We start from the raw sequence: 26,204 nt of genomic DNA, 5'->3' as shown, positions 1-26,204 counted from the left end.
GAGCAGAGCATAGATCTCCCATCGTGTGAAGTGTTTATTATGTTAAATACAGGTTATGTATTTAGTAATTTCTTTCTTGAAATTTGTAGTGATTTACAAGTGGTTTGTAGCAGCATATCCATAACGTTGACTGTGTATGATTTTGGTGCAGTTTATTCAATAGGTTGCTCGTGGATCCAGTTCTTGCATAACCAACTACCTCATGTCAACACTAACTTTACTATCAGCTCAGAAGTTCCAATTAGGAAAAACTTTCCTTTGTGATGTAATTCCATTATCAGGGACTAACCATACAGCAAGGAAATAATGAAAGAAGAAAACCTGTAAAACCTAATCTGGCTTTCCCTGTAAGGGTGGTGCTTTCAGATTCTGTTTTGGCTTAGGTTTGTTTTTAACATTGAGGAGATTGTTCTCGTGGTGTTCGTGAAGAAAATTAGCCAACCGTATCCAACTGGTAGTCTTGCTTGAAAGATTACTCCTTCAGAAAACAGCGTTCACTTGTTCTGAGCAAAAGCTTATTTCAGGGCGTGCTGTAGACTGCAGCCTGAGCACAGCAAGGAGAATAATGTTGTTTTAGGCAATGATACTACTGCTTGTCATGTAGGCTTGATGGTTGATTAATTGCATTTAGGAGGAAAGGAAGAAGAGAAACACTGCCTCCATTCACGCAGTTAAAAAAGGAATAATCTTTGCATCAAATTGCCTATAAGAGAGGGTTTTTTAAAACGATTTTATCTCAGTATAATTGGTTGCTGCTGAACCATGCTCAGTCGTAGCATATTAATTTACACTGTTTTGCCTCATCTTGCCCTTCATTTCAGTTACTACATGCTGGAAAACAGACCTCGCAACATATACGGGATGGTTTGCTACTCGTGCTTGCTGGCGCCTCCTAACACCAAAGAATGTAAGTGTTGTGCAGCTCCTCTGCTTTTCATCTGCTTGTGACTTGCAAGTCATCTGGAAGCTCAATACGGAGTCTTTCAGTGTTGATTATTCCATGCAAACAGTAAGTCCATCTTCAGTGAAGCAATTCCTGCTTCCAGCTAGCCTTGCCAACACGACTAAAAGCTGAACATCTGGGGAAGGGTCATTGAAATTAGGACCTGCTGTTGTTCAAGTGTGCTCCGGTTTTCAACTGTTAGGAGACTATTTTATGGTTCTGTGATACCCCATATAGGGCTTATTGTGCTTACTTAACCAGTAGGTAGAGGAAGTCATAAATCTGTATTTTATAACTCGTCTTCAGTTTGGCTATGAAACATGGGACACTTTGTAAATGCTAGTAAAAGTGTGTGACGGCTTTTCACATCCTCTGGTTTCAAACTGATACAAGGGCTGATGTTTGCATGTGGTTGCCAACGCTGATAAGAGGGCTAATTTTGTAGATTGCATTGACAAAAGGAGCTGCTGACTGAAAAAGAAAACAAAAGGGATAAGTGTGTGTGTGAATTTACTCTAGAAGTACCTGTTTATTTGCATTCCACCCCTGTGCAATGGATGGGTACATCCTCCTGCCATGGAGAGAAAGGACAGCCAGACACTATAAAGCAAAATCAACACCCTAGAAAACATATTTCTCCTTGAGGAAATAAAGAAAGTGGGGAAAAAAAAAAACAAAAGGCAAAGTAAGATTCCCTGTGAATGATAAAATTAATTCACCAACCTTCTCAGAGAATCTGGAGCACATCAGGAGAAAAATCTCTAAAGAACCCAAAGCAAAACAAAAAGAAACAATCAAGCAAACAAAAACCAATACAAAAGCAAACACAAACGAAGCAATCACAGTAACAAAACAAAACAAACAAACAAACAAAAATCAGTCCCACAGATGAACCTGATGCATCATAACTGAAAACCTGCTTCTGTTCTATTCTTTTGAAAAGTCTTTATCCTGGTAAATAATTGCTATCCTTTGCCTGCTTGATTTGAAAGCAGAGGTTGTCATGAAAGTCCCTGAGCTTATTTATGTACATAAAGAACAATTAGTTCAGATGCTGCTGAAATCTGTATCAGTTGTGCTCTGTGAGGATGTCATGAACAGCTATCACCTTTCCTAAAGTTATAGATGAGCCAGGGGATAATTATTACCTCACAGAGTTCCTGGTGAGGGATAACAACCTGGAGGAAGCTTCTTCTTGAACTGTCTGAATGCAAAGCAGCTGGTCAGCTGTACAGTCACTCACCCTACTTAGCTGCTGAAACCCATATGGTCCTGCAATGCACACTTGTTCCTGAGAAAGCAGGAGTGGGCAAGGGCAGCTGTGAGTGTGATTTCAGTGAGATGGTTCTGTGTTAGGAAGTGAGGTGAATGTTAGGTGTAGGAAGAAGTGGAGAGGTGAATGAAAGCATGAGGGTAGGAGTCTCACTGAGGGATGAGGATACATGGAAGGAAGATGCCGACATGCCTTCTCCTCCATAGGAGTGCAGGCTTGCTGCCTGGTTGGTGGGAATCCAACCATGCCTGCCACTAGCCAATGGCCAGAAATTAATCCTTCCCTCAGCTCTGATGGTCTTTCTCAAAAGCATGCTGAAATGGGGGTTTAATATTCTTAGACACGTTGTAGCGTACTGATTTGACAAGGAAATGCCAGAAGATCATACAGCTATTACTCAATTCAAACACCACATATTGTCTTTTATAGGGCATCTGCCAGACACAAAATATAATGTGCTTAGTTCTGTAAGTAAGGAAAGTGTGAATTCCACAACTGATTAACCACATTCCATTTTTTACTTGGCAGACACAAGAATAAATGTACATGATGTTTGAGAGGGATTTAGATGGGTGCATATACCAACAAATTGACTGGGTACTAACACAGGAGAAAACATTAGTCCTAGAAAGAGTAACAATTACCATTTTAATCAAATCTATTAAATCAGCCATTTGATTACAAGTGTTCAAAGACTGGGAAAGCTTCTTAAAATCAAAATACCTCAAATCACTAAGCTCAGGCAATTTGGTTTATTATGTCTAAACCTCTAGACTCTTTGGAATGGCAGTTCCCTAATTCAAAAGCAATCATTTCTACTCCAGATGGAAAATCAGCCTTGCTGCAGGAATTTCTTGAAAAGCTCACTGTTGTTCTGGCAGAAAGCATAACATTAGCAAATTATCACACATTTCACTGTCATCAAATTATACCAGTCAGAGTAAAGAAAATGTACAATGTCAGTGTTGCACAACCACATAATTTTTTGAGATCTGTAAGGTCAAAACTCATCAAAGTGCTGTGCTTTGAGCACATAACCTTAATGAGAGCACACAGCTTCTGTCACACGAAGGATAACAGCAGCTCTTTGGTAGGACTGGTTCTTCCATGCAGAGCATCCTTCTGCTTACCCATCAGCTATTGTGATGGAGAACTCAGAATGGTAACTCCAAGTGGTCTGAGTGGAATCTCTTGTTTCTTCCTTAAGACTTCAAAATAGCACTGCACAATGTTCAGGAGTCAGTCTCTCACTAAAGTGGTGCCTCTGCCCTAGAGCTCCTTTTCTTCAAACACTCCTGCCTAAAGCACACTCCTGGAGATAAGTGACCTAATGAACAATGGCAAGTTACTTAAAACCAGGAAACTGTGGATGGTAAACTCTGGCTCTGCACTTTCTAGACAGAAAAATGAAGGCAGATAAATCCTGTTTCAGGCTTTTAGTAGGTCTGAAACAGAGTTGGAGAACAGTGTTGCTCCCCTTAGGTGGAAAAATAACCTTGGTGGGCAAGTGTCTGGCCTATATGTGCCAGAGAGGGCTAGAGGGAGAATGTGTGTGTGTGCTGCTGCTGCATAGAAATCTGCTCAGAGAATTTGCCTGGTGCTACGTTTTATCTGGCAGGAAATTATTTGGGTTTGATCAAAGGGTAAACAAATAGCTTTCAACTCTAGGAGCCTGCTGTGCAACTTTCATCTCCTACACACTCAATAAACATTGAAATGGTTGGGGAAAGGAGATGAACACCCCATGTCTCAGCATCTGAAAATATTAGTGTAGAAAGTACTGAAAGTGAGAAAAAAATTCTCTGAAGCATCTGTGTCACCTACGTTTTTTTGCCTCTCAAGGGACTTGAAACATAAATAGCACAAAATAGCTTGGGAAAGAGTGGGAAGTGAGACATTTCACAGAGGTCAGAGCTTTAATTGAGGCAAACGTATGGAAAGGTTATGGTGTTTAAACTCTTTGGACTGAAGGATGGGAGCAATGGTGTTCGGCAGCCTGGGAGGAACGTCAGGCTTCAGATGACGAGCAATAGGTACCTATGGAGAAGGGGCTGTGTGTATGTGAGCCTAAGGACATGTGCTGTTGTGGCAGGAAAGATTTTTCTTACTGGGAAAAGGATAAATATCACCATAAACCCTGCAATTTTTCATTATCTTGTGCACTCTGAAATACCTGTGGAAGACTTTTGGGCTCTCAGTGTGCATCTCCCTCATGTCTACGGTGTAGAGGCCTTGGCACTTGGCTGCTGAACTCAGAGAATCACAATGTCAAACTATCAAAGATATGAGACCTTCAGCCATGCATGAAGCAGATCATGAGCCATGACTGCCCCTTGCTCACAGTACACTGGCATATGGTATCTTTGTGATAGATAGCAGCTCTGCAAAACAATAGGGGGAGGCAGGTTTCCTATGCAAATCAAATCATGAGCACCAAACCACTCTAAGATGTGGCTTCCCACAGGTAATGGTGCTGGATTTGCTGTCAGCACCTCCAGATTTGGAGTCAGTTGAGGCCTCTGAATACATAGGGTGATTTGATTGTGCTTTTTGTGTCGGTGGTTTGGCTGGGGTGTTGTTGGTTTGTTGGTTTCATTTTGTTGTTGTTGTTTCCTTTTATCTAATGCAAAAGTGTATGCAAAAGATGGAAAATTTAAACTTACTTGGACTTCTCTGGTAGAAATCCTGTTACTGCTAGAAGAGATTTTGGCTTATAGCAGCTGCCATTCTCAGACGATTTGTACTCCTCTCTCTGAGTTTTGGTATTTGCAACTTTGTTTAAAGAAATTATAGAAGAAAACAAAAGCAAACACTGATAGAAAAACTTGAAGAACACCTACTCTGAGGTTGTTTTCAACATATTAACATCAAGTATGCAACTCCTGTTTAGCCTGGAGAAGAGGAGGCTCAGGGGTGATCTTATTACTGTCTACAACTACCTGAAGGGGCATTGTAGCCAGGTGGGGGGTGGCCTCTTCTCCCAGGCAACCAGCAATAGAACAAGGGGACACAGTCTCAAGTTGTGCCAGGGTAGGTATAGGCTGGATGTTAGGAAGAAATTCTTCACAGAGACAGTGATTTCCCATTGGAATGGGCTGCCCAGGGAGGTGGTGGAGGCACCGTCCCTGGGGGTCTTCAAGAAAAGCCTGGATGAGGCACTTAGTGCCATGGTCTAGTTGATTGGCTAGGGCTGGGTGCTAGGTTGGACTGGATGATCTTGGAGGTCTCTTCCAACCTGGTTGATTCTATGATTCTATGATTCTATGATTCCTCATCCCACTCACCGGTAACTGACCTAGAAAACTCTAGTAACTGGCTGAGGGGTTTCTTTTTTTCATCATTATCTATTCATACACATACATGGGCACAAATACTGTTTTTTTCTTCTTGCCCTTTTTGCTGCTTGCATCTTCTAAAAGCTGCAGTAATTAACCTATGTACGTTTTTTTTTAAGTCTAACACCTACTGCTGATGGCTCAGGAATTATTATTTCTTTTAAAGACAGATACAGAAAACCAGCAAAGGAATACAAGTAGCATTTTTTTCCTAATTACCAGAGAACCAAATAGCACCTAGAAACATAGAAGAAAATTTTTATCACTGTGTCATTAGAACTGGAAAAATAACTACAATTGGCTAATTAGATGGTGGCTTTGTGTGACAAGCTGTAACTGGGGAGAGGAGGAAGGGGGGATGGGGTGTCATTTCCCTACCTATATACTGGAGACTAACTCAGCCTCCTTCATTGGAGTGTTTAACTCAAACAAACCTACTGCCAAAACCACTCAGTAAAAAAGAATTCAGAGATTTTTATTTTAACTCTTTATAGTATCACAGACTTTCTTTCCTTACCAGTTTTGTCCTTTTATTATTTCTTTCTGGTTCACATTATGCTTACAAATGAGTAGGCTTCTTAGTTGGACCTAACAAACTTTTATTTGGTGGTGGTTTTTTTTCTGTTGTTGTTGGTTTTGGTTTTGTTGAGGGGTTTTTTTTTTGGAGTTGTTTGCTCTTGGCACACTCCATTCCTCTTCACATATGGAATGGGTGAAATGTTGAAGGAACTGCTTTATTGTTCACTGATGGTATGGTCTAATTTGCAGCCCCTCAGGGTTTGTCTATACTAGGGAAAAAAAACAATCTTAGGACAAAATTGGCCAGCCTCAGCCATAAACTTCCAAAGGGAGGAATCTAAGAAGCAGATGTGGGGTATGCTGTCTTCAACTGCTGAGAAAGCTTGGCCCCGGTATCACTCAGGAGGGCATCTGCGCCCATGCAGGTCTCCTGATAGAAAACTCCAGAGACTTTGATGTTTTCGTCTGTGATGGAGCTTCAGCTCCAGGTTCTTCAGGGAGAACCAGATGCTTATCGGAGATTTTGCAAGTTTCTTTGGCATTGCTCTTCCCAGGCTAACAAACTGCAAAAATGCAGAGCTGCAGCTTTCCACCGCCTGTACAAACTGGCCATGAAGGTGTAGGCAAAATGAGAAAGCAGCATCTTACATGACTCTTCTCTTCCATCTCATCCTCTGAAGTCATAGTGGTAAGGTTTAAAATGGCAATCATCCCCTTCATATTGCACAGAGAAAGAGATCATAGAATCATAGAATCAAGCAGGTTGGAAGAAACCTCCAAATCATCCAGGCCAACCTAGCACCCAGCCCTATCCAGTCAACCAGACCATGGCACTAAGTGCCTCATCCAGTCTTCTCCTGAACACCCCCAGGGGTGGTGACTCCACCACGTCCCTGGGCAGCCCATTCCAATGGCAAATCACTCTCTCTGTCAAGAACTTCCTCCTAACATCCAGCCTATACTGTGCAAGGAGGAGCAGAGAAGCCAGACATTTGCCTGTCCTCGCACACATAAAGGTGAAGCAGGGCATGCACACTACAAAGCCACTGAATTTCTGAGTATAGGCATAGTTCTTGAAGCGTGTGCCTGTGACCAGTACTGTGCAGTGATTACAGCTCCAAGTGAATCCTAAGCAAAATTTCAACAGACTAAGGTCACTTCACTACCCTAGTGAATGAAAGGACAGAGAAATAAAACAGTTAAAACCATTACAGAGAGCACAGCAACACAAAATGCTTCCTTCTGTGTGTCTGAACGGCAGTGATTGCTTGCATTGAGAATGGCCAGATCAGAAACAGTAGTCTGAGGGAACTTTGCTATCACCATTTTAAGGAAGTTAGACCTCAGGAATTTGTTTTCTTTGTGGTCTTCCCTGTTCAATAGCTGCCTACATTAACTGAAGTATATACTAATGGCTCCAAGAACATTGGAGCAACTTGTGTTATAGTATTCTGTATGTCCTCTGAATATAACAAATGGTAAAATAAAGAGTAGGAAGTCAGTCTTCTATGGTCTAGGGTATGCTCTGTAATTACTAGCTAACTAGTTAAAGTTTGATTAGTGAAGTTGTGTAGAAAACATGGAGAGTGGTTTGTCTTTGAGTGATGCTTCAGCCTCTACAACTTTCCAGTTGCACAGGGTTTCCCTGTGAAATGTTGTTTTCTTAAGTTTAAAACCAAAGCTTTCACCTAAGTACTTGAATATATATATATGCAAAGATTCTGGTGTTGGCTTTCTACATATCTAGACCTGAATATAACTATATGTGAAGATTCTGATGTTGGCTTTCTACATATCTAGGTCTTTATTTATGACTAAGTTTAGCTATAATCTGGTTTTCTATTGTTTTGTCAACCATAAACTGTCTACCTTTATAGAATTTCATCTCAATACAATATACTTTTAATTTCATATTCCAGGCTGCTGGGGTTTTTTTGTTTGAGGATTTTTGTGTGTGTGCTTTAACTTAATTTTCTCCTGTGATGGCACTTGCAGCTTGGTTAGCTGTAGCAATGCTGCTATTCATTAAGTGGACCATCTCAATATAGAATTTCATCTCAATATAATATACCTTTAATTTCATATTCCAGGCTGCTGGGGTTCTTTTGTTTGAGGATTTTCGTGTGTGTGCTTTAACTTACTTTTCTCCTGTGATGGCACTTGCAGCTTGGTTAGCTGTAGCAACACTGCTATTCGTTAAGTGGACCATGGCTGTGAGGAAAAGGATGCACCAGAAGAAAACAAGCTGCACTCAGGAGCAAAAATTAGATACACATACACATGAGTAACTTATTTTAACACTTCTTATTTTAGGATCAGTCTGATAGTCTGTTTTGCATACACTTTGCCTATTTTTATAATATGCTATTAAGTATTAAATAGACTTCAATAAAAAGCTGTTGCTAGCTGTGATCAGCAGCCCTTTGCATGGACCAGTAAGCTGCCACCACCAGTGACATATGTCAGGAGCACATATGGTCGCATACTGCACCAGATTGCATTCAAATACTTGTAAGGGGGCATATTAGTAAAAATCTCTGCTCTCTGTGCCCTCTCCACTCACAAATCTGGTTGTTTTGTCACTTCTTACTGCAAATCTGTCCCAGGATACTCGAACAACTCTAACAGCCCTGTTAGATAAAGCAGAATGCTTTTTTCTGAAACAAAGAAAAGAAATACTGTTGTATTGGCCAGCATTTGTTCACTACGAGGACAAAAGCCTGCCTGTGTGGCAATTTAAGTTAAAGCTATCTTTTGAGGTTAAAAAAAATCTGGGCTATTCAAATGTGAATGCAAATTCAACTGTTCTTTTAAATGGTAATTTTTAAAATGAAACTATATTTGGACTCCAAGAAATTACAGGTTTTGAATCAATATATTTATAGTGCAAAGGGTGACTAATCTTCAGTGATAAACTTGTTTCCTAATGGCTTTATCACATTCCTGCAATATTACTTACAGGTGCCTAGGAATATAAACCACTCTTTTCCACAACTATATTACACCCATCAGTCTTTTTGTCTTAAAACAGAGTCGTTTCCATATGTTGTGCTGTAACACCTTAGGATGTCTCTGCCTGAGCTAGGTCTAAGCCTTTGTAGATTATGTAAGTGTCATCTGTATTGAAACCAGAATTAATATCATGGTTGGGATGCAAAACTGGATGTGCACAGGAACAACTGACGTTGCAGTAATGGTGTAGTGCTGAACTGGCAAAAAACGGCAGCTACAAGTTCTGTTTCTTGTTGCTCACACAAAGATGATACAAACTGAACTTCTGCAGAAGCTGGCATTTTTGGTTCCTTTTGTAGTGCAGGTGCACAAATTGGCACTTTCTTCTAAGCCACATCTAAAGAAAAATTCTTGGCTCATAATGAATATGCCAAATTATTAAATTTGATAATCAGCTTAAAATAGGCATAATGACTGACTCCCACCTAGCCATATGTAAAAGGCCATCGTGTTCTAGCACCAGCCTTGAGTTGGCCATCACAGGCACTGGAGAACAAACGAGGTGGCCCCATTCCCACGCAGGGAAGATTCAACATGTAGGCTCTGGAGAGGAAGCAGCTCTCTGCTGTGTATAGGGGAGGCTCGTGTGTGTGCATATGTCTGCGTGTAAGGCGTGGGCAGCACATAGTATCCTGATGGGTAGAGATGGGTGAAGAGTGACAGCTGTGCTGAATGAAGAATGGATGACCTTCCTCCTTACCCTTCCTGTACTATGTGCCACTGCGTGACTTACCACCTTGGAAGGCTCTGCTTCCTTTCACAGACAGGTGAAAAACATAAGGTTAACAATGGCAAACAAGTGAAAGATTGATTAGGCATAAATACTTCCATCCCTACATGTTTCAGATGAAGGAAATGAGAGAGACGAGAGTTTGAGAGAAGTTCCTTTTGGAGGAGACGAGCCGAAGCTTGTTAGATAAGCTCCACACAGACAAAGCAGCACAGTTTGCCTGTATTCACTGAAAGACAGTGTAAGAAAAGCTATTGTTGACTTGTTGCAGCTTGCAAGGACTGCACAGAATTACAATTGGCTGTAAGTGGATTTGCCAGAGGGGTTGCAAGAACAGACGTGAGCCTGGTGTCTCTGGAGGTGTTGGGCTACAGCATTGGCCGTTAATCACATTTCCTTCATTGTCCAGCCATGATGCTCAAATCCAGAGGTTGAAATCAAGGATAACTTGCTTCAGTTTCATGAAGAATTGTTGAAAATGTAACAAATTACCTGTCTTTAATCTCCACTACACGCAGATGGCATCTTCATCTACTAATACCTAGATGGGCTACTATTGTACTGCAATTTTGGGAGCTTGTAACTAGTTATTCTTAAAAGAAAGCCTGTCACAGAGAAGGGACCGGAGGTACAACTGATGTAATCTGCCTGTCATTTAATGAAAAGCACACATCTATGAAAAGCACCTAAATTAACAAATTAGTGTATTTAAAACTTTATTTAAACACTGCTTCAGTCTGCAGAAAGCCTTATTATTTATTAGAATAATTTAATGCATTTCCTTCCAACAAATGAGATCTGAAAGAAGTCTTACCATTGTTTAAGAAACCTTCTCTCAAAAACACCTGCAAATCATCTTTCATAGCCACTTTAAGTCTGCAATCCTCATTCACTACATGCAGACATGCTTCATGTTAGCTAATACCTTTTTATCCTTTTAGAAAACATTTATCTTAACTTGAAGAACATGTCTCTTGCTTTGTTCTTAACCATGGAACATTCCAGACTTCTTAATTTCCTGTCAGGTTTACCTGGTGGATTTAATTTCTCCATTAGGTCTTGGCCACTCTAGTTTCCAAACTAGCTTGTGGAGCTGTGTGCTATGTGTACCTTACAGATGACTGGAACAGTCTTTTGGCTCTAGGTCTCCTAAATTTAATTATCACTGGATTTTTCTGTAAACAGCTAATAGAAAGCAGGAGGGATTTAATTGCTCCTCCAAGCCAAAAGGTGTTGATAGTTGCTGCCTGCGTTGCATGCTTATCAATGATATTAAAGTTTACTTGGGAATGAGGAGAATGTTTTCTCCCAACCCTAACATTTAATTCTGTTTTGGAATGCTATGCCAACACCATCCTCCATGAAAGCATTCCCAACAGCCTTATTCCTAACAACATTCAGCATTGTCTAGTATTGTCAAAATATGTTAGTTTATGACCTGCTTTAATGATTGAAAAGATGGTGGGTGGCACCATCTGAAAGATTAATGTGAACTTTTAACCTTAACTGTAGAATTTAGACATGAAAACTCTTATTGGACAATCTCACTCCCCTGACAGCATGAAGTGTTCCTTGAAGTTCTTCATTTCACTGATTGTGTGGGTTTCCTTTCTCCCCAGAATATAGATAAGGACTGACAAGGGGAATCACAAGAAACAGACTGTCCAGATAGATGGCAAGATATTCTAATATTGCCTTTTGTGGTATTACAGGCCCATGAAACAGAAAGGCGTTCAACACTCTTATCTATCACCCTTCTTAGCTTTTCCCCTGGGGTCTTGGGTGCTTGCTTACCTTCTAGTAAAGGATGCTTGTGAGAAACATTGATTCGATTAATCTAAGCAGTTGGGACCTGGGACCTGTAGTTGCAAATAGTGGAGTGGGGGTTCAAAATAGTTTAATTCACCATCTGGATCCTGGAAAAATTTCCAGTACCCAGGACAAGAGAAGCAGGGCCAGCAGATTGAGAGAGGTGATTTTGGCCCTTCACTCTGCTTTGGTAAGACCTCACCTGGAGGTCTGCATCCCACGAGGTCTCCATCCCTGGAGGTTTGGTGTCCTCAAAACAAGAATGACGTGGACCTGATGGATTTGGCCCAGAGGAGGACCACAAAAATGGTCAGGGGGTTGGAGCACATCTCCTACAAGGACAGGCTGGGGGTGTTCATCCTGGAGAAGAGAAGGTTCTGGGGAGACCTAATAGTAACCTTTCAGGTAGCTGAAGGGGGCCTACAAGAAGGCTGGAAAGGGACTGTTGACAAAGGTCTGTAGAGATAGCATGAGGGACAAGGGGTTTAAATTATAGAAGGTAGACTTAGGTTGGATGTTAGGAGGAAGTTCTTTACCATGAGAGTAGTGGAACACTGGAACAGGTTGCCAAGGGAGATAGTTGAAGTCTCAGCCTTGGAGGCAGTCAAGGTCAGGCTCGACAGGGCTCTGTGTAACCTGATCTAATGAAGCATGTCCCTGCTTACTGCAGGGGAGTTGAACTAGATGACCTTTGGAGGCCCATCTCAACCCAAACCATTCCGTGAACCTATGACAGATCTGTAATACAGGAAACCATGTATCACAGTTAGCTGTGGCTGTGTCCAGAGATGCTTCAGTTTCTTCTGTTCGTAACTGTTCAGGAGCTCTGAATTCTTCCCCACTCCCCATCGATGCTAGGCAAAAACGTCATCTCCATACAATTTTCACCAGGCCAGAAACATGTGTCGGCATTCCTAAGGTTTCAAAAAGCAACCAGCTGATTGATTCTTTAGTAACGATTGGGAAATGCAATCAAAGCTAAGTAAAGGCTCTGTTTACCTGAGCCATGATGTTCCTTTGACTGGACAAAGCAACCCTGGAACTTCATGGCATTTCTGCTTGTATTGCAGGTGCGGGGGCTACCTCTGGCATCTCATCCATTTTCCCAAGTACCTCCGGCACGAGCACTTTCTCTCCTTACCAGCATGCTCACAAAGGTAAGGATGCACTCACAGAGTTAATTTAGCAGCTGCTTGTTTTGAAAACAACACCCCAAAAAGTGCAATCAAACTGAAAATATCTGTTGTGAATTTCATTACCGCTACTTCCAGGTTTCTAAAGCCGTACTCAGTTAATGACAGCAATAAATCTAGCTCATTATTTGTAGCCATGCATAAATGAGACTATGCCTCAGAAAAGCTTAGCTTAGACTAGTGAAAGTAATTTATTTGCACAAGATATGAAAATAATTTAATGCACAAGTCTCTTCCTGAGCTAACAGAAAACAGTTTTTCAGCGTGATTATTGGGTTTTAAAAGCACATGAACCTGCGATGACACAACCGGAAAGATGCAGTCAAGGAAGGACTGACAACGCTGATCTTCCCAGCATTGTCTGGAAATATGATTGCTGAGGATCACGTTTTCAGGAAAGCTTTGATGATACCTGTAATTTTTCTGTGTCTCCTTTTGTGGCTTTTTAATTCTAGTATTTTACATCCAAGTTCTGCTTCTGAATACCTCTTTGCGTACCTTGTTTTTAAATTAATCTTCTAGCCTTGCTGCATCATATGTCTGTGTTAGGAAAGATCAGCTCTTCTGCATGTGCATTGTGTTCTCCTTTTTTTTCCTGCAAAGCTTTTGAGGAGGCAGCCATAGCTATCAGCAGCCATTGCAGCTCTCCTCCCATTTGTTCCTTTATTTATTTTTATCTTTTCAATGCTGTTTCCCAGAGTGCTGTTAGAAAAGCTGCTATTCTGGCAGACACAGAGCTTCCTGTATAATTAACAGATCATTTCCTAGGTCTTTGCATCTAATTGTTAATGGTAAATGAATCCTGTTAATTGGTTAGTGCAGCATAAGAGTCACAGGTTTGGAAAACTGTTAATTAGTTTGCCTTTGAGCTGGAACAGTAAGTTTTTCCATGCTGAACAAGTAACAAAAGACTCATATCACCTAAATGAGCATGGAAAGTCTAAGTGTAGAGCAGACCACAAACTGTTAACTCTTCTCTGCAACTCTGAGTTGCTTCTTTAAGAAAAGTATTTGTTGTTGTTGTTTATTCCAGCAGATCTTTCAGGACAAGGACATCTGGCTACAGCTCTTATAATTGCAATGTCAACCATCTTCATAATGGCTATCGCCATTGTCCTTATCATCATGTTTTACATTGTGAAAACAAAACCTTCTGCTCAAGGTAATTTTTCAGCACATGAGATTTTAGCTGCAAGTGGTATTTTTAAATTGCTTCTGAGGATAATTAGTTTTGCACTTTTATACTCCAGCCTGCTGCAAGAGCCACTCAGTAAAAAATGTTGAAGCTCAGGCCAACACACAAGAAGAGAAGAAAGAAGTGCAAGGTATAAATCACTTTTCTTTTTTTTTTTTTTTTCTGTCCAAGAAAGCCTTTGGCTTCAATACTCTTAATGTATTTCTTTTAATGGCATTTTTTCATTTGATTTGTGTAAAATTCATGTCACTTTACTAAGGAATTGTGTCTAATAGTTTTTGTCCCTCTAAAGCATCACTTAGTCCTCCAATAGTAATTAAAAATGTAGCAGAGAGATCTATGTTTGCAGTAAGGTTACCATCAGAACCAGCTGCTGAGACAAAACAATGGTCTCAAAATTAATTGCCAATTTAAAGTTCCATCTTTGTTGATCTGCAGATAATGTTGTGATATTCTCTGAGAAAGAAGAGTTTGAAAAACTTACAGCAACTCCAGCTAAGGCTGTTAAAAGGTAGGTAAAAGGCAAGCATGCTTCCAGTTTGACTGAAGTGGCACAGGCACATAGTTACCCATCCATCCTGGTACAGAAAAATACACAAAGAACAAATCAGATGGGCACACTGGTAGTTTGCTGCAGCAGGAAAAGGTTGGACTCCTTGCCAGACTCTTCCTCCTCTAGTTTCTAAGAGAGGATGACAGATATTTACCAAGAGAAACCTGCATCCTTTCCACTCCCTCTGTGATCAGTTCATTACCTCTTGGGGATCCATCTCCTCTTTGGAGAGATCCATTTTTGGGATTATGTGTTCTTGCACACATACCCTTAGCAGGGGTCACTGTCATTTTTAGGCAGGAGGAATAAAAATCTCTGCTCAAAGCTTAAAGGAAACTCCATTTGGGTGGTACAGTGTGATAGTTTTTCTCATTTTGTGCCAGCCTGATGGCCAAGCCTGGCTGGATAACATAGTTAAGGTGGGCTAAACACAGTCCTCAGTTGGAAAATCCTTCTACAGAAGGATTCTTGCAGCCTGTGCATGCCTGTGTAACTTGGTGACCATTGCACATATATCCCTGGACAGGTGGGTGCAGCTATATTCACTGGATTCTGGAGGAAAGGCATTTTTAAAATGGAAGACATTTTTATTCAATTACTCTTAGAATAGCAAAAGAGGAGATAATTGAAATCAACCCATAAGAGGCTTCAACAAGACAACCATATCCTTCATTTTACAGTGAAAATGATGCATCTTCTGAGAATGAGCGACTGCTAAGCCGTAGTATGGATAGCGATGAAGAAGCTGCAGTTGACAAGCAAGGGACTCCAGAGAGATGCTTGTTATCTTTAGTGCATTTGGCCAGAGATAAATCTTCTACAAGCAATAAATCAACTGGGGTAAGGCCATTTTGAGAGTTAAAAATCGAGAGCACTTTTCTGTGTTGGGTTTTTGTTGATTTTTTTTTTTTTTTAAAGAGAATGTTACACAAAATATTGTTACAGAGGGGAAATTAATTAATGCCAGATGGTATTTTTTCCAAAATTAATATTGCTTATTAATTTTGATATTCAGAACTCTCACCACCCCCAACTACTAATTTTAATATTCAGGTTCTTACACCATCTTGGAAATACTCTATGGATAATATCTAGATTTAGTAATAACCAGCAAAATATATAAGCACTACTTGAACTTGAAGATTCCCGTGGTCCAGTGCTGCTTGAGGTCAATATACCACTTGTCCACTAGATGGACTCAAGGAACTCTTTCTGCTTGTGGCAGAAGACAGTGGAGAATTACAAAGAGGCTTTGAAGCATTTACTCACAAATTACTACCCAACTCCTAGGGGCTAGCCACAGTCCAGACAGTGCCCAGATGCTTTCAGGGAACTCTGTCTTGTCAGCTGCTGAGACTTGATTCTTCTCAGGCTTCTGGAGAAGGAGGCAGACAATCTCTGACCTTGTCTCCTGGCTCCTCTGGACTATCTGTGTATCTCCAGGATTTCTAGTCTTAGCAGACTTCCAGATGTAGGCAGGATGTCTTGCAATGTGCAGTCACAGCATGGTGTCACGCTGGCTATGCAGGCTGATCATGTGCAGGCATTTAGAGTCTGTTCCTGGTAAACTCGTGACAGTGGAGTTTACCAGCAAACAATAAGGCAGTATGCAATAGCAGCAGGCAACAGCAGGCACAAATAGAATGTCAGAGCACGTTGTTTACCTGTGTATCTCCTTTTATCAATGTGAGCCAATATTAATTGCCCTTTAGACACAGAATAGCCAATCAGAATGGCAGTTAGACAAACCTTACCATATTAGCCATAGGCTTGCTTTACCCAAATTTGGGGAAAGCACAGGCCTTGCACAAGGCAGGCACAAGCTAAGTGTGTGTACCTTGTTTACTACAGGACCAAGACAAGTCTGGGCAAGCCACAGTCCTTAGACTTAGTGGCTCCAGGTTCTTTTGTCTTCTTTTCCCATGGTTGCTTCTCTCTTGAAGCAGAAAAACATGCCTGGGCAAGCCAGTATATGTATTAAGCCTATTTTGGGCCTATCAGGCCTACCATGACAACTATCACCCCAAAGCATTATAGTGCAGACCAGACTAATTTAAAAGAGCTTCTCCAGACAAATTTGTTACAGAATCTCCTTTGTATAGTGAAATATATGTGCATATATACTGTTCAGGGCTCAGATTTCCTGCAAGAGTAATTACTTTTCTCTTTGGATTATTATGTGTAAAGAAAATAAAAAACATTCAGGGTCAGGTTGGATTAGTCTCTGAGCCACCTGATCTCATTCAAGAAAAGCCTGGATGAGGCACTTAGTGCCATGGTCTAGTTGACTGGATAGGGCTGGGGGATAGGTTAGCCTGGATGATCTTGGAGGTCTCTTCCAACCTGCTTGATTCTATGATTCTATGATCTGAAAGTAACATAACTTCTCTAGTGCTTGCATTTTAAAATTCAGTTTTCCATTGTAACATACATCTCATGGTCTGGAGCCTACTAACACAGCTGAAGATAGACTTCACAGTGAAAGTGCAGACTGCATCAAGATCTGTCACTTCATGCCTAATATTTCACAACTGAGCCAGTTGCCAGCATTTGGAAAAGTAGTAATTTGCTTCAGGGTGGTGATTAAGTAACACTTCTCGTACAAGAAAGGATATTAAGTAGCTATTTGACAAGGGTGAAAAAAGTTAGAAGCTTGCTCTTAACCAAGTCTTCTCCTTCCTAGTTAAAACAGACCCATTATGCAATGAGCTACCACACAGATGATCATAAAGCTCAAATTTACCTGTTTGCTTTGAGCATGAACTTTCCAAATCCTTGATTCTCTGGCTCTGGAACAAAGAGCATCCTACAGAATTCTTCATGGTGTTGCAGAGGGGAAATTAATTGATGCGAGGTGACATTTTCCCCAAATTAATATTGTATATTAATTTTGATATTCTGAACTCTCACCACCCCTGACCACTAATTTTAATAATATTTTGGTTCTTACGTGGTCATGGAAATATTCTATGGATAGTATCTAGAGCTAGCAATAACCAGCAAAATAGATAAATGTTAATTGGACTGGAAGAGAAGATTCCCGCAGTCAAATGCTGCTTGCCCAGTAGATGGGCTCAAGGAGCTCTTTCTGCTATGGCAGAAGGCAGTGGAGAATTACACAGAGGCTTTGAAGCATTTACTCACAAGTTATTATTACCTACTCACAGGGGTCAGCCACAGTCCAGACAATGCCCAAACGCTTTCAGGGGACTCTGTCTTGTCGGTCGTTGAGACTTAATTCTTCCTGGAAAGGATACAGACAATCTCTGACCTTGTCTCCTGTGGGAAGCTTTCTCCTGCAGTGAAGCATGAAATGTAAACATCAGACCCTGTGATGAGAAGTGTCCTTGGAGGCTTGAGGCTCCCAGGGGCCTGAGCTGGGAACCATGAGCAACCCACGCACAGCTGTCAGGGGGTGGAATCTGCCGGCCCCTGGGGCAGGCACAGCCCAGGGGGGCTGACCCTGGCCAGCCCCCCTGGGTGGGAGCCTTAAGGTGTTTACTGTAAGCTAACCTATCTCTGTCTTACACTTAACCTGGAGCCAATCTGTACCTTCCACTTGTACCAATCTTAAGCTAAGTTAGTTGTCTACACCCCCTTTGGGGGCTATAAAAGTCGTTGCATTGCCCTAATAAATCGCACTGCTGCGCAGAAGCCACAGAGTCGACTCTCAGTGCCCCGATCTCTCGCCGCACCGGTCTCCGTCCTCCGACAGTCTCCTGGCTCTTCTGAGCAGGACTTTCAGGTGCAGAGGCAGATGTGGTGCAGTCTCAGCACGATGTCACGCTGCCCACACAGGCCGATTGTGCGCAGGCATCCAGGGTCTGCTCCTGGTAACTTGCAGCAGTGGAGTTTACCAGGCAAACAATAAGGCAGTGTGCAAGAGCAGCAGGCAATGGCAGAGCACAGCTGTGCACAGCAGAGAGAGCAGGGAGGCAAAAGCAGGTTGTTCACCTTCATATCTCCTTTTATCAATGTGGGCTGAGATTAACTGCCCTTTGGACACAGAACAGCCAATCGGGATGGCAGGTAGCCAAACCTTACCATCTGAGGCAAAGCCATAGGCTCTCTTTCCCTAAATTTGGGAAGAGCACAGGCCTTGCACTAGGCAGGCACAAGCTAAGTGTGTGTACCTTGTTTACCACAGGACCCTGGGCAGGGCGGACTCCGTGGCTACAGGTTCTTTTGGTGGAGCAGAAAAACATGCCTAGGCAGGGCAGGACATGTATAAGCCTATTTTGGGCCTGTCAGGCCTACCACAACACATGGGCACAAAACTATTTAACTACTCTCCTTGTGCTAAAAATTAGAGGAGAATGAAAATAAGCATCTAAGAGTTTACTTAAGAGGAGTTTTAATAAATCCCACTACAAGAAAGTTTCTTGTTTACAAGGTTCTAAAACAGCCAATCCAAGTCTACAATAGCAACACATATGATTAAACACACATAAATTATACCAAAAGTATGTGAACAGCAATCAGGGTCTGCATGGTATTGCCCTGCAATGAAACACGCTTGCACAGCAGCTGTGCCTGCAAGACAGGCTTTGGGTGGAGCAGCTACACTGTGGTTTCCAGTTACAAGTCTATTCAAGTCGTTGATGCCCTTTACAGCCCAAGTAAAATGAGGAAAATCTTGCCTTAAAAAAAACAACCAACCAACCAAAAAACACAAACAAACTGAAAACTGAAAGTAGAGCTTTTTCCTGTGCTAGTTTGAGACTAGCTGGAATATTTTGGTGAGAAGAATTAGATTATAGGCTGTGAAAAGGAAACAGTGGTGATGCCTACTTGACTCATAGGCCTGCTGAAGAACACAAACATAGATAACACAGTCACAGTAGCTCTCTGTTGCAGCTGGTGCCTGTACTTTTCTCCCTGGCCTGCTTTCTGTGTAACTAATCTTACTGCTTTCTAATCCCCCTGGCCAATCCTCAAACTCCCCTTGCACATAAGGCAAAGTCTGGGATAAGGTAGAGGGGTGGACAGAAGATGAAAGGGTGGTTTTGTGTCCTTCCTGGGGACTCAGGTTTCTGGGAGGGGGGTGTTGTGTTTCTGCATTACCTTTATCTTGCTGTATACAGCTGTATATATTGTCAATATCTGCTTGTATATTGTGCTAAGCTGTAAATATAAAGCTTCATTCCTTAATTTCCAGTCAGATGAGTCTAGTCTGGGTGATTCCATAAGAGTGGGGAGTGGGTAACACCCAAACCATCATATTTCCTAGCCTGGTTTGCTGTGAAAAGCAGCAAATTTGTGGAGATAATGCTAGAGTCCTGTCAAAAAGGCAGCTTTTCAGAAAGCTCAGTTCTAATGAGAGCTGGCAGAGGGATGACAATTCCAGTCTCTGAGATCTCATGACATTTTGACATTCATTTTCACTCCACATTGATTCTAGAGCCAAACCTTGAGAGTATCTTTGCTAAACAAAACTACAGCAAAATGTCCATTTTCAGCTTGGAAAATGTCAGCTTTTTAGTCCAAGTTTCTTCCATGTTGAAAATGACTGGAGGACCCCAGAACTCAAATTTTCCTCTCCAGTGTGTTACTGATTTTCATTGTTTTTTTACCTATCCCTAAAAGGTTTCAGATTTAACCAGGCAATCTATTATGGAAAAAAAATATATGGTTAATTAGCAATGCACTAACCAATTCTGTCTTGGTTTATCTGGACATGCCTGCAATAATTGCCTGGATGCATATTATTGGATTTGACCTCATCATCAGGATTTTGCTTTGGCCTAAAAGAGAAATAAAACAGAGAAATAGAAGCACTTGGAACAGAAATGTAATTGATCTAATAAAAACACTAACAACAAAAAAGACTAAAAGATGGAGTGAAATATTGCAAGCAGTGGAGAATTAAGTAAGAAATAGGTTTATGCCTCACAGAATAATTGCTGTGTCCTTTTCTTTGAGTCTTCAAAAGGGACCCTTGAGGACATTCTGTGATAATCCCTAGTGCCATGAAATTAAGACCTTACACAGGTTTTCCACTGTTGTCTGCTAATAGTTTACAACTGTGACCAAAAAATTAATGAAATAAACCTCCTTCTCGTTCAGATTCAGAGCCGAAGGAAAAAGATACTCGATGTGTATGCTAACGTGTGCGACGTTGCAGAAGGTGAGTGTACAGAACTTGCACCTCCTTACTAACAGTGCAAAATTCAGTCACGAGTGTTTGCTTTAAAATAAGAAAGGCCCCAGCCTTCCTATGGAATGTAAAGTCCCAAGCCAGGAAAGACACTCTATAGGTAGATCTGTACTCACTTATCAGGGTCCCCACGGTGCCCTGAGCCCAGAGCCGTGCAGGGTGGGCTTGAGCTGCAGCATGCCATGGCTTCTCTCTAGATGTGTGTATAGGGTTCCTTCCTATGTAGAACAGGAAGAATAAGAAGTCCAGAGAAGCTGTAGATGCTCCCTCCCTGGAGATGCTCAAGTACAGGTTGAATGGGGCCTTGAGTAACCTGGTCTAGTTGAGAGGTGTCCCTGCCCATCGCAGGGAGGTTGGATTAAATGAGCTCTAAGGTCTCTTCCAGCCTAAGCTGTTGTATGATAACCCTGAGTTGGACTGGGACATGCACACAGACCAAGTCGCTAAGAAGCAGTCTTGCATTCCCCATCTAGAGGAAACCTGTTTGATTTTAGTAGCCTGGGTAACATATATAAACTAGTTCCAAATATGAAAGTGTGATTTGGGGAGGGTCAGGACTGAGGGTAAGACACAAGTTTTGCTTCTCTAAATCTTGCTCCACTGGTCACAACAAAAATTGGAGTTTCCAAGTTTTAAGTGTTTTAACCCTCTTTAGCACTTGATTACCTGGACTGTTTTGGCAGAAGAGACACTAATTTTCTGCAGGAGACATGTCTGTGTTTATTCACACACACAAGGTGATTGAGTTTTCTGTGGTTCAGGTAGCTCTATCTCCCACCAAATTGCTGCTTTTGAGTACGAATCAGGGAAACTTCAGAAGCAAATTACTGGTTTGGAAAACTACTGTAGATGGTTTTCTCCTCTATTCTGTGACCATGAATACAGAGGAAAAAGTGTCCAGGGGGGGAAAAATTAGCTTTTCCTCCACAGGATGAATGTTAGATCCCCTCTAGAGATTCAGTGATAGTAATGACAACCGAGCACTTTGAGCAGGGACTTTTATGCTTTCGAGCATCTGGCATCATTGCTTCACCTCACTCCTCACATTCCTGCAAGGACAACTTTCAATTACAGAGATGTTACAGCAGCTGCTGGTGACAGATTCAAGGAGGCGTCAAAGCTGTCTCTTGAGCTCAAACACAGTGCCTGATGTACAGAGGTGTATTAATGGAGCTGCTCACTAGGGATACAGTTGCAATATACTTTTTCTAACAGCTAGTAAATTGTTGAAGGAAGGGGCAGTGCCATGGGAATTCTTACAACTCATCTAATCCTTCTTTTGCAGGCAGCTTTTTACCCTAATTATTGTACCCTACAGTCATTAGGAAGAGTTAATTTGATAATACACAGTAATAACTTTGGAGATAGACATACCTATCGTGGGCTATCAGTTAAAGATTTTAGCTGCACTAATTGCTAACAGCATATACTGCTGTAGTTTAATACATTTCTTGAATACTCAAAACTCTGGGCACAGTCACCTGAAAACAAATGCCTCACTTTGCAGGTCTGAGCCCTACGGAGCTGCCATTTGACTGCCTGGAGAAGACCAGCCGAATGCTCAGCTCGACCTACAACACAGAAAAAGCCATCGTGAAAACGTGGCGCCACCTTGCTGAGAGCTTTGGACTGAAGAGGGATGAGATAGGTGGTATGACAGATGGCATGCAACTGTTTGATCGCATCAGCACAGCAGGTTACAGCATCCCAGAACTGCTAACCAAACTGGTGCAAATCGAGCGGTTGGATGCTGTTGAATCCTTGTGTGCAGATATTCTGGAGTGGGCACAAGCTATGCCTGCTCCTGAACCAGCAGGGACATCCTGATATGCCTGCCTGGGACCTGCACTCCCACATCATTCACAGGAACATCTGAGACTTTGGACAAAAGACCATTACCTTGGACAAAAGAGCGTTGTTGTCTCTTCTACATAATCATTGCTGATAACCAACAGGAAGCTCTTCTCTTTGACTTCTAAAAAAAGTGAAGTTACACATCTACCAAAACAAGGGCAGAAATCTCCCAGGAAGCTTGGTATGAAAGGTCATTAAACAAAGTCATCATGTTAAACAGAGTAATGATAATGAGCGGGCGCACAAACATCTGTTTCTCAGTCTGTGTATAACTGAAGATAATCCTGCTGATGCCCTTCCTGCCTGGCCTTCGAGAAAGCCACTGAATGGCTCCCTGAAAACATTCCTGTCTCTTAGGGCTTTGTCCAACACTTTAATACTTACAGTTGAAAGCAGTACCACAGCCACCATATCAATGAAGACACATTAGGCACGTGCACTTCTGTTGGCTCTGACACATTTAAGCAGTATACTTTTTCACACTTACTAAGGGTTTGTTGTAGCTAGAAGCACTGCATAGGTGTAAATACACAGTCCTCAGATTAACTCATTCTACTGTATGAATGTCCTTCAAAGTGCTGCACATAATGCACACAAATGCATTCTTGGTCCACACTGACATTTCAGAAATCATAAAGTCAAACTGCTGACTTGCTGAGGACAGGCTGGTTAGCAAGTGGGCTATAAAAGTTGGCAGTCACTCCCTTCCATGAAAATTGAAGGCAGTGAGTTCTCTGCCATCACACACACAACAAAGGAAGCAACAAAACCAGCTTGGTCCGCTACCATGAAAAATGTGTTTTTGCAGGAGTGACGTTTATATATCAAAATATATTCCAAGCAGAAGAATTTCAGACAACAGTAGTGCACATTTAACATGAAGAGCAAAAGAGTAGATTTCTTTAGAGACATCTGAAATGCAGAGGGAAAAAAATGGGAGTTTTAATGCTGTACTCTTAAAAACCTACAAGAACAAAATCCACACGTGAAAACCAACTCCTCCAGAAGGTAACTCATTATTGTGAGTTTGTGTACATCAAAAATTGACCTTATTTTTTCCCCTTTTAACTCACCTCTCATTTTTCCCAGTTAAAAGTTCTTTAAAACTCATTCAGACCACAAATCAATGGCTGTTAGCACACCTGTTTGCTGAATTCAAAGCTAAAACAAGTGATGCCACATTTCAGTGAGTGCAGGCATCGAATTCGAATTGAGAGTTGTGTCAGTTACAAAAGCAGTTTTTACATTCCAAAATGCATGACTGAACCAAATGCTCTGAAAAATATTAACCATTACCCCAAATTTAATGATCAATATTCCATCACTTTGAAACTACATCTTACCTATGATAGCATCTTCCTAATTGTGCAGAATGTTTAGTGTCACCCTTTAACATCTGTCAATATCTTTGCAGCACTCAATTTGTATAGCAGAGGAAGTGCATTCTGCAACTTATCCCTCTCATTATTCTTCCATCACTTCTTCTGTAGCATAACATGCTCCTTATTCATTTGCATATGCCACATTTAATGAGAATCTTAACTTCTAATGAAGCAGCAAGCTGCATTTATTTGAACACTGAACTACCTAATTGATGCTTAATTTAGGGGTGAAATTCTTTTTGTTTTGAAACCAGTGACCAATTCATACAGATTTCAAGAGGCTTCAATCAGGTTTTCAAATTTGCTGACAACTCAGCAGCCTTCAGCAAGATTTCCAAGACCCTGAATTTATTTGCAGTTTAGCATTGTTGCTGCTAGAATAAAAATAAAGGGAAAGGTTAAAAAAATAGAAAATGTGAAGATTCTATTTTTCTTGTGCCAGTGTGCAACTACAGTGTTACTCAGTGGACTGCCTCCTGTGTTTTGTGTGGCATTTAATAGTACACAGAATTAAATCTTTTAAAAGAAGATACAGGAATTCTCTTTTTTTTTTTTTTTAATGTTTATTGGGCCATGGAAAATTAGGGTCTTGAAATCGCTGGTGCCAACGTGAGCACAGACTATTTAATGTTATTTTATTTAGTATACAGTATTTTTATTGTTACACCAAAGACGTACAGGAATGCAAAAAAAAATCTCCTGTAGATCTTGCCAAAGCTTACTTTCTAAGAATTTTGTTTAATGCTGTATATATAACTTATTCTATTGTAAAGTATGAACATAAAAATATGCTAATAAAAGAGAGTGGTCAAACGGTTGTGTTAGCCATTTCATTTAAATAATATCTTGCCATAGAAATCAGTAATTAAAGGAGTTAGCCAAGGGCTAGCAGGCACATTCCTGTGGTATGGGAGTGTCTAACTAGCATACATGAAGGAATCTTTGCATTCCCGTGGGATACTGCTTCTCTGCATCACACCTCAAAAGCTTTTGAAGCAGAAATCCTTTCATCAATTTAGTTTTGGTGCAACATTGCACCTTGCAGGTACTACAAAAATACCAAACTCCTGGCAACTCCTTGGAGAAACTGTAAGTTATTACACATGTACTAAGAGCTGGTACAGACTGTGTGCCTGGTGAGTAATCTTGTAGCAGCAATACTTGCTCATGAGCATGTCTTTATTTTGCATTCCCAAGCTAGCAGTATTACACCACATTGTCAGAGATCTTAACTGGAAGCTTTCATTGCATGACAGGGTGATTATGTTCACCTCAATCTTAGGCTGCACTGATGAGATCTCCAGCAGAGCTGCGAGCTTCTACAAGAAACAGAGCACCAGCTTGCATTTCCCCCACGCCCTGGCGACTAAGCTAAGATTTTTTGAGTTATTTCATAGAGATCAGACATTCTCCAAACAGAGCAGATGCCATCCTACTTTCAAAACAAACTGGAGTGTTTTTCATTCCGATTGCTTGGTTTCAGCATGAAGACTGTGTTCTAGTTCTATTTATTGAAGTGCAGAAAGGTTCCTGAAACTGCAGCAAAAGCTGTGAGTTTCCCAGATGGTTGGGAGGAACTGGCATTCTGCATTTTGCTTTACTGGAGCACTGGAACAGGTTGCCCAGAGAGGTTGTGGAGTCTCTTTCTCTAGAGATCTTCAAAACCCACCTGTGATGACCTGCCCTAGGTGGTCTTGCTTTGCAGAGGAGTTGGACTTGATGCTGTCTGGAGGTTCCTTCCAACCCCTAGCGTTCTGTAATTTCATTTCTCTATTACTTATTCCCTGCACTGCATGTGCAGATGTCAACATACCATGAAGCGCACTGCAACAGGCATTGCTGCATCCATACATAGTGTCTGAAATGCTTAAGGGTTCTCTGCTTTAACCTACTTATGGACAGCCACCCAGGGGAGAAACTTCAGCTTCTGAAGTTTGTATTTGGAGAAACACAAACTCAGATGTGTCCATGCCACTTAATTGCTCAAAATAAGACAAACCACAGAAACATAAAAAGACAAACCACCCAAGAGCTTCTGTGGGATGCCAACTTTGCTTCAAATTCAAATGTTCCTTCTTCTCCCTCCCCTCCCCCCCCCCCCCCCCGGCCCGTTTTACATTCATGTGCACTCTAGGATGTACCTGTGCAAACAGAGGTGTCTTCAGTGGGATTCATCTTGTACTAAAGCAGAGATGAGTGGCATCTTCAGACTAAAGGCTGTAGCATCTCTGGGCCATAAAGAAAACTTA

General features: G+C 41.4%; 1 protein-coding gene across 1 annotated transcript in view; it reads left to right on the top strand.

Annotated features, from left to right (window-relative positions):
- EDAR (ectodysplasin A receptor) overlaps nucleotides 1-22,546 on the top strand; it is an 82,274-nt gene extending 59,728 nt beyond the window's left edge. Inside the window, exons 5-12 of the mRNA XM_064144029.1 lie at nucleotides 822-907; nucleotides 12,692-12,778; nucleotides 13,848-13,976; nucleotides 14,065-14,139; nucleotides 14,448-14,520; nucleotides 15,243-15,402; nucleotides 20,629-20,689; nucleotides 22,227-22,546. Coding sequence (XP_064000099.1) covers nucleotides 822-907; nucleotides 12,692-12,778; nucleotides 13,848-13,976; nucleotides 14,065-14,139; nucleotides 14,448-14,520; nucleotides 15,243-15,402; nucleotides 20,629-20,689; nucleotides 22,227-22,546 — 991 coding nt within the window. The remainder of the gene's footprint in view (nucleotides 1-821; nucleotides 908-12,691; nucleotides 12,779-13,847; nucleotides 13,977-14,064; nucleotides 14,140-14,447; nucleotides 14,521-15,242; nucleotides 15,403-20,628; nucleotides 20,690-22,226) is intronic.
- Nucleotides 22,547-26,204: the final 3,658 nt, after the last annotated feature.

This window comes from Pogoniulus pusillus, chromosome 5 (genome assembly GCF_015220805.1).
Source record: "Pogoniulus pusillus isolate bPogPus1 chromosome 5, bPogPus1.pri, whole genome shotgun sequence".
Taxonomy (NCBI): domain Eukaryota; kingdom Metazoa; phylum Chordata; class Aves; order Piciformes; family Lybiidae; genus Pogoniulus; species Pogoniulus pusillus.
Note: the sequence above shows the minus strand (reverse complement) of the source record. Positions and strands in the feature narration are given on the sequence as shown.